An 8585-nucleotide genomic window follows, 5' to 3' on the forward strand; every position below is an offset into this window, starting at 1 on the left:
TATAAGCAAAAATAAATTTCTTCAAACAAATTTCAAGTTAAATCTTTAGCTTGTGTAATTATATCCAACTTGTTCAATTAACAATGAGCAATTTCCATCGTGTTTTGACAACTGACTCATCGATGATGTTTTTCCTTGGAATTGAAAAAGGAATGTGCATAATTTTGTCCTCCGTCCACACTCAAAATACTATCTACATGCCATAATTAGGGATTCAATTTTATAATACGTTCCTCATGTAAATTTCGACCAATTGCGGGGAGACGTAATCGCGCGGTGAGACGTCAACGGGGGTCGTAAATCTATTACGATTTATTACGGTAGCTACGATTATAACAATCGACACCACGAATTGATCGATCCCCTGATTTCCGTTGAGATAATTGGGGTGATTGAGTTTGTATAACACTGTGATTCACAGAATTATAAATTATATATTTCCAACACTTAGATTACACTGACTGTTCTTTCACTCGCGGGGAGACACGATCGTGTAGAAGCGCATCAACAGGAGTCGTAAATTCCTGTTACGATTGTTCAATCGACGCCGCGAGATGATCGATCCCCTATTACGTTTAGGCTAATAGAGGTGGTTCATTGAAGTGCACACTGCTGGTGAAGGGTTTTCAGTAGTGTTTTATTGAGATACTGTATATAAACTGCGTGGTGAATTAACAGAAACCCGGGCACGGTTGGACTCGGTTAGAACGTAAGATCAGGGGAAGAGAGGGCGAGAGCGTAAGCGCGAATCGTTGCTGCGAACTGAGACTTCCCGAGGTTGCTGACTGAGTGACCGGCTGCCTGACTGACTCACTGACCGACTGCTCACCGATTCACTGACTGACTGGCTGCTGACTGATTCCCCCTTAGTTTTCCCCGAAGGAAAGCTTGATGCCGATTGGTCGTGACCCCGCTAAAGAAGCAGGACATGAGGGATTTCTCACCAGTGTCCGGGGTGATTTTATTGCTGGGGAAAACCAGTCGTTTCTGTCCTATGTGTATGTGTTGGGTTTTCTCGTTCGGTGACTACCTGCCTTTTCCGAGCCTTTTCAATAGCCTAACAAACTCAAGGATTTTGCTAATCCGGACATAAACCGAAATGCTTCTAGACAACTAGATTGCTCGACACACATCTGGAAACAATTTAGCTAGAAGGTGACGTTTCATGGCCGGTCCTTGAGTTTATTGGGGGTCTGGAAGCAGGTAGGTGGGCCGCTGGCCGCTGCTCCATGCGACGCAACATCCTCCCCCCGTTGAGAGGGCACCGATCAAATTCTGCCTGTGGGTTCGATGGGGGTGTGCTCTGCCTCCTTCGAGGTCAGCGATTGTCCGGGCGCTTCTGGATCTGATTGGAATGGCAGGGGGACCAGCCGCTTGACGCCGCGGTCCAGGAGGTTCGATGAAGTCTGCACAGTCGCTGTTCGGATTACGCCATCGGCTCCGGGATGGACCTTGACTACCCGTCCCAAGGGCCAGCACGTCGAGGGAACGTTGTCTTCTCTGAGCAGGACGATTGCACCTTCGTGTAGGTTATGTCCACCCTTGGTCCATTTGCTGCGGTTGTTTAATTGGTTGAGGTACTCCTTGTGCCAGCGTTCCCAAAAATGCTGTTTCATCTTTTGAATATGCTGCCATCTGGAGAGTCGGTTGGAGGGAGTGTCCCTGAAATCTCGCTCACGCACACTCATTAGTGATTCACCGATGAGGAAGTGACCAGGAGTGAGGACGAGGAGATCCTTGGGATCCGTGGATATGGGTGTTAATGGTCGGGAGTTGAGGACGGCTTCGATCTCTATGATCAGTGTATTGAATTGCTCGAAAGTGAGCAATTCATGACCTGCGACGCGTCTGAAGTGATGCTTAAAGGATTTCACCGCTGCCTCCCATAGTCCCCCGAAGTGTGGAGACTGAGGGGGTATGAAGCGCCATTCTATGTGTTTGTCTGCGAGGAATGCTTGCACTTTTGAGTGGTGATCGTCCGAGTGTAGAAGGTCGTACAGTTCCCGTAAGTCGTTCTTTGCCCCGACGAAATTTGTACCATTGTCCGAATGGATTGTCGAGCAAAACCCTCGCCGAGCGATGAATCTGCGAAGAGCGGCGATAAAGGTTTCGCTCGTGAGATCGCCAACGAGCTCGATGTGTACCGCCTTCACGGCTAGGCATACGAAGATCGCAACGTACACCTTGACCTGTCGGCGGTTACGATCTCTTGTCTCCTTTATGTAGAAGGGTCCACAATAGTCCACGCCGACATTCGCGAATGGTCGAGACTCTGTCACTCGCGCTTCCGGCAAATCACCCATGATGTATTCTACTGACGGTGGATGGGCGCGGCAGCAGCGGACGCAGTTCTTGATCGTGCGCCAGACTTGACTTCGGCCGTCGACGGGCCAATATCGTTGTCTGACAGCGTACAACGTAGCCTGTGTCCCGGAGTGCAGGTGAATCTGGTGTGTATGCTCGATAATCCGAGCTGTGATGGATGCTTTGGGTAGCAATATTGGGTGTTTTTGACCGAAAGTCATCGACGAATGCCTGAGTCGACCCCCGACTCGCAGGATCCCTTTCTGGTCAATGAAAGGATTGAGTCGCGTGAGTTTCCTTGTTAACGCTGCGTTCCGGTTCATGCGGAGCGTACGGATTTCCTCGGGGAAATGGATGCCTTGTAACAGTATGATTAATTTGTCGTGAGCGATGTGTAATTCCGTTGCGGTCAAGGGTGTCATTCGGTTCTGTTTCTGCCTCCAACGGAGGCAACGAGCGACGATCCGAATTAGCTTAGGCCAGGAGGAGTACCGTTCCAACAGGCTGCAATCGGCGGGAGCCGCGGATAGACAAGTTGCCGTTTTTTGTTCTAACAACTCCGTTTGTGGTATTGGGGTCCAGGTCGGCCAGGAATCTTCCGATTGTTGGAGCCACTCTGGACCATGCTGCCAAATGGTCGGGCGGAGAAATTCTTCGGGTGTTTGGCCTCGCGATATTAGATCCGCGGGATTGTCGTGGGTGGGGACATGACGCCAACTGCCGATGCTGGTTTTTCCTTGGATCTCGGAGACCCTGTTGGCGACAAACGTCTTGAGTGTGTGGGGTGACGTGGTTAGCCAGTGGAGAACGATGGCGGAGTCGGTCCAATAGACCATACGAGTGATGCTGTGTGATAAGGCTTGCTGTATGGTAGCCATCAGGGACGTAAGAAGGACGGCTCCGCTCAGCTCGAGCCGCGGAATGGTTTGGGATTTTAGCGGGGCTACCTTCGACTTCGCGGTTAGCAGCTGGGTCCGTACGCGGCCGTCCGGATTAACGGTTCGGAGATAGACGCATGCGCCGTAGGCCTTCTCGCTGGCGTCGCAAAAGCCGTGCATTTCGATCTCAGTTGCGGAGTCAATGATCGCCTTGCGTGGGAATGTAATATCGTTCAAGAGTGGCAATTGGGAATAATACCTGTCCCACTCTGAATGGAGATCTGATGGGAGAGATTCGTCCCACTCGACCTTCACTGCCCAGACTCGCTGAAGCAGGATTTTCGCGCGGACGATCACTGGCGCGAGCAGCCCCAGAGGATCGTAGATTCGAGCGATTACGGAGCTGATCGATCGCTTCGTAACGCGGGGAATGTCTGCCTTGGCGTCAACCGAATAAATGAGTGAATCGTCGGAGGACTTCCAGAAGACCCCAAGTGTTTTTAAGGGTTGAGACTCGCCCAGCTGTAGCTTCTGATTTATGTCCTGGTCAGATAGTCCGTTGAGTAGTGTCCGGTTGTTGGACGCCCATTTTCTGATTCTTAAACCTGCTAGTTGGAGGAGTTCGGTGAGTTCTGTGCGGATTGACAGCGCTTCGCCTATCGTATCCGCTCCGGTGAGAGCGTCGTCGACGTAAAAGTCCCGTAACAATACCGATGAAGCTCGCGGGAATCGGTGCCCTTCGTCGCTTGCCAATTGTCTGAGACACCGGATGGCTAGATAGGGTGCTGCAGACAGTCCGAACGTGACGGTGTTGATCTGATATGTTTCCAACTCGCCGTCGGAATTGCGCCATAAAATTTGCTGAAATCTTCGATCGGCCGGACGCACGAGGAATTGTCGGTACATCTTCTCGACATCGCCGGTGAGGACGTACTGGTGAGATCGGAATCTCAAGAGGATATCGAACAAATCCTCTTGCAGCTTCGGACCTGTATAAAGGGTGTCGTTCAACGAGACGCCGGTGGTACTGGGTGCGGATCCGTCAAACACAACGCGAAGTTTTGTGGATGTGCTCGAGTCCTTAACGACGCCGTGGTGTGGCAAGTAATAGTCGTTCTCCGGTTCGTGGCGTGATGCAACCTTGGTCATGTGGCCCAAGTCCAGGTACTCCTGAATGACCGCCCGATACGCTGTTTCGAACTGTTGATTTCGTCTGAATTGCTGCTGGAGAGAGGCGAGTCGTTTCATCGCCATTGCCTTGGATGATCCGAGTGACGAGATTTTGTCGTTAAAGGGGAGTGCGACGATGTATCGCCCATCGCTGGTGCGTTGGACGTGATTTTGAAAATGCTCCTCACATCGTCGATCCGCCTCCGATAAGTGTTTTACCTGAGGTCCCTCGTCGAGTTCCCAAAAGCGGGTGAGGTCCGTCTCTAGTTCCGTTGTGGAGGCATGGAAGACCCTGGCAGGTCCTGGGGAAGGTGGGCTCCCCCCGATGACCCACCCGAATCGCGTTTTTTGCAGGCGCAGATCGGGGCCGGTTGATGGGTTAAGATTTATCTGTCCGACACACAATGAGGCAACGGTGGGCCCTGAGCTCAACAAAATATCAATCGGGGATGGGATATGGAATGTTGGATCGGCTAGCGGGACATTCTTAGGTATCGTGATTGCGGAACGATCTATGAATTGGTCTGGGATCAGTGTCGAGATTGTTGGGAGGATTAGGAACGTCAGTGTGCGTCGGTAGGCTTGGTCAGAGGATGTGATCGTGGCTGTAATGTAACGCCTTGAAGTGACTGATAGGGTGTCAAGGGCTCCGATTGGCACCGAACATTGATATTGGGGGAGTTTTAGTGAGTTTGCAAGCCGCTCAGTTATGAAATTCATAGTGGAACCGGTATCTAACAGGGCTCGACAGCGCACTGGTTGGATTTTGTGGTTTAGGATTTTGACGCGTGCAGTGGTTAACAGGTCGTTGGATGGGGTTATGGTCCGTGAGTTGGTCTCCCTTGTTGCGCCTGCCCGTCTTAGTCATTGTCTGTTTTGTCGTTGAGAGTTGGATGATGAATTATTTGGATGGTATGACGGAGCTTTCCTTGTGCTTGGGGGCGTGGTGGGAGGCGTCTGCTTGCTCATTGGCGCGTCTGATCGATGTAGGAGCGTGTGATGGCGTTGATCACAGATGCGGCAAGAGCCAGAGGTGCAGTGTTGCAATTTGTGTCCTGGTAGCAGGCAATTCGTACACGCTGAGATTTCCTCGGCGGCTAGAATCCGTTCGTCGATCGTCTTCGTCCTAAAGGTGTTGCAGCGCCAAATTTTGTGTGGTCCATGGCAGATTGGACAGAGTGGCGGTGATCGTGAAGTGACAAATGCCTGCCCTCGTGGTGGGCGTGTCGTTCTTGCAGGTTCTATGACCTGACAGCGATCGTTCAAGAATTGCAAGAAGTCCGGGAACGTGGGGAATGGTGTGGACCTGATCTTTTCCTTCCATATTGAATCGGTTTCCCGATCAAGGTTGGCGGTACATAGGTGCAAAAGCAGGGCATCTGCGGTTGGTTGTCCGATGGCGGCCAAGGCTTTGTAATGAGCTTCCAACTTGGTCGTGTAGGACTGCAAATCGCGATGTGCTATCCGTGATGAGGAGGCTGCGTCAAATATCTCCTGCAAGTGTCTCTCGACAATTTTGGCTGGTCTGTTATACCGTCGTTCTAATATTTCCCAGGCGACTGCGTAGTTAGCTGCCGCATTGCTTAATGACGCGATCGCTAGAGCTGCCCCATGCTTTAGGCAAGAACGGAGATACATCAGTCGCTTGCAGTCGTCTATGCGGGGGTTATCGTGGACCGTGGAGCGAAATTGATCCGCGAACCCCGGCCAATCTTCGTAGGCTCCAGCAAAGGTGGGGAGCTGAATTCTAGGCAAATCGACGGGTTCCGGCCATGACATGTCCGATGGCTTTGTTGCAAGATTTGTGGTGGTTGGTTCTGCTTGCTTGTTTGCCTTCTCAAGGATGGCGGACGCATGTCCGGCGATGGTGTAGAACTTCTGTTGTAGGTCAACCCGGTCCTTCAGTGTTTGACCCTCGTCTCTGTCGTCTAATTCGCATTGGCTCTTTTTGAACGATGCAAACTCTCCCTCTAAGTCTTGCAAATTACGCTGAATAGCATGCACGGGTGTCCCTTCCTCGTGATTGTTGAGCAATGTGCGAAACGCTTCTAATTCTTGTCTGAATCCTTCGCGTTTCCGCAGCAATTGCCGGACGCGTTCTTCCTGAGGGGGAGCCATGAGGGATTTCGACAATTTGAGCGAGCTTACCTTGATGGTGCGTGGTAACTGGGGTGCACTCTTTCACTGACACGTATCCGGCTCGAAGGACCAAAATGTTCTTTCACTCGCGGGGAGACACGATCGTGTAGAAGCGCATCAACAGGAGTCGTAAATTCCTGTTACGATTGTTCAATCGACGCCGCGAGATGATCGATCCCCTATTACGTTTAGGTTAATAGAGGTGGTTCATTGAAGTGCACACTGCTGGGAAGGGTTTCAGTTGTGTTTTATTGAGATACTGTATATAAACTGCGTGGTAAATTAACAGAAACCCGGGTACGGTTGGACTCGGTTAGAACGTAAGATCAGGGGAAGAGAGGGCGAGAGCGTAAGCGCGAATCGTTGCTGCGAACTGAGACTTCCCGAGGTTGCTGACTGAGTGACTCACTGACCGACTGCTCACCGATTCACTGACCGACTGCCTGCTGACTGATTCCCCCTTAGTTTTCCCCGAAGGAAAGCTTGATGCCGATTGGTCGTGACCCCGCTAAAGAAGCAGGACATGAGGGATTTCTCACCAGTGTCCGGGGTGATTTTATTGCTGGGGAAAACCAGTCGTTTCTGTCCTATGTGTATGTGTTGGGTTTTCTCGTTCGGTGACTACCTGCCTTTTCCGAGCCTTTTTAATAGCCTAACAAACTCAAGGATTTTGCTAATCCGGACATAAACCGAAATGCTTCTAGACAACTAGATTGCTCGACACACATCTGGAAACAATTTAGCTAGAAGGTGACGTTTTATGGCCGGTCCTTGAGTTTATTGGGGGTCTGGAAGCAGGTAGGTGGGCCGCTGGCCGTTGGCTGGGGTTCCGCTGCTCCATGCGACGCAACAAGGAGTGTGAGGACGATGTGCTAATAGTAGTATCGAAGGCGATGCGGGCTCAGGTAGTCAGGCAAGCGCACGAGCGTGGGCATTTCGAGGTTACCAAAACAGAAGCTATGGTCAAGAAGGACTTCTGGTTCAAGGGGTTACGCGAAAAGGTCGAACACGTGGTGTCCAACTGCCTTGACTGTAGCCTAACCCAACGAAACATAGGTAAGCTAGAAGGGAACCTGCGAAATTACAAGAAAAGAAGAAAGCGTGCGAAGCAGTACCTGAGGAAGGACCCGTGCACACCTCGATTTTATGAAACCTTGGGTCCTAAATGCCGAAAGTGACGCACCTGATGACAGCGAGATAGAAGGCAACATCTGAGGGCAGATGTTATTGCAGGATGGCCGAATGTAGTATCGTGGACGAAAGGCCTGGGAAATATCGGACGAACTATGAACAGTGTCGCGAGAGCCGAGGCGCCGTCGGGCCCATCAATGTGTCATCGGTCTTTTCAAGTGCATAGTTTCGTGGAAAAGACCTACGTGACCCTGGCCACGAGCGCCTGCAGAACACGTGTGCGGTGGGCCTAGGAAAAGGGCAATAGAATGCGACAACAGTTAGTCGAGAAACAGTGTGCGAGTCGAGAACAGAGTGCGAGTCGAGGAGCCGAGTGGGAGTCGAGCGGAGACGGAGGTTGCGAGTGGCGTTGCCGAGAGAGTGTGGATTGCGCTGTTTTCTGTACGTTTGGTATGAATAGTTCAAGTTAAGCCACAATCGTCTTTTCTGTCTGATTAACATCTCTATTGTCCACTTTTTGTAAACATATTACATCACGATATTACATATCTACAACGGGAAGGAAATGACGGCTATTTTTCGTCAAAATCGACGAAATCTTCGCGATGTGCGAGATATTTTGATTGTTTCGACGCTTAAATGGTTGTGCATTGCATTAGCACTGTGAAATGGAGTACAACGAGTGCTTAAACGTCGAAATATCTCCAACGGGAAGGAAATGACGTCTACTTTTCGTCAAAATCGACGAAATCTTCGCGATTTGCGAGATATTTTGCTTGTTCCGACGCTTAAATCGTTGTGCATTGCATTAGCACTGTGAAATGGAGTTCAACGAGCGCTTAAACGTCGAAATATCTCCAACGGGAAGGAAATGACGGCTACTTTTCGTCAAAATCGACGAAATCTTCGCGATTTGCGAGATATTTTGCTTGTTCCGACGCTTAAATCGTTGTGCATTGCATT

At 50.6% G+C, this 8585-nt stretch overlaps 1 protein-coding gene across 1 annotated transcript; it reads right to left on the reverse strand.

The window, feature by feature from the left end:
• Positions 1-1268: 1268 nt before the first annotated feature.
• On the reverse strand, positions 1269-4436 carry LOC117213361. The gene has a single exon (XM_033458713.1). The coding sequence runs from the start codon at positions 4434-4436 to the stop codon at positions 1269-1271; it is 3168 nt and encodes a 1055-aa protein (XP_033314604.1).
• Between the last annotated feature and the right edge of the window lie 4149 nt (positions 4437-8585).

Source organism: Bombus bifarius, unplaced genomic scaffold (assembly GCF_011952205.1).
Source record: "Bombus bifarius isolate JDL3187 unplaced genomic scaffold, Bbif_JDL3187 scf7180000008761_frag, whole genome shotgun sequence".
Taxonomy (NCBI): Eukaryota; Metazoa; Arthropoda; class Insecta; order Hymenoptera; family Apidae; genus Bombus; species Bombus bifarius.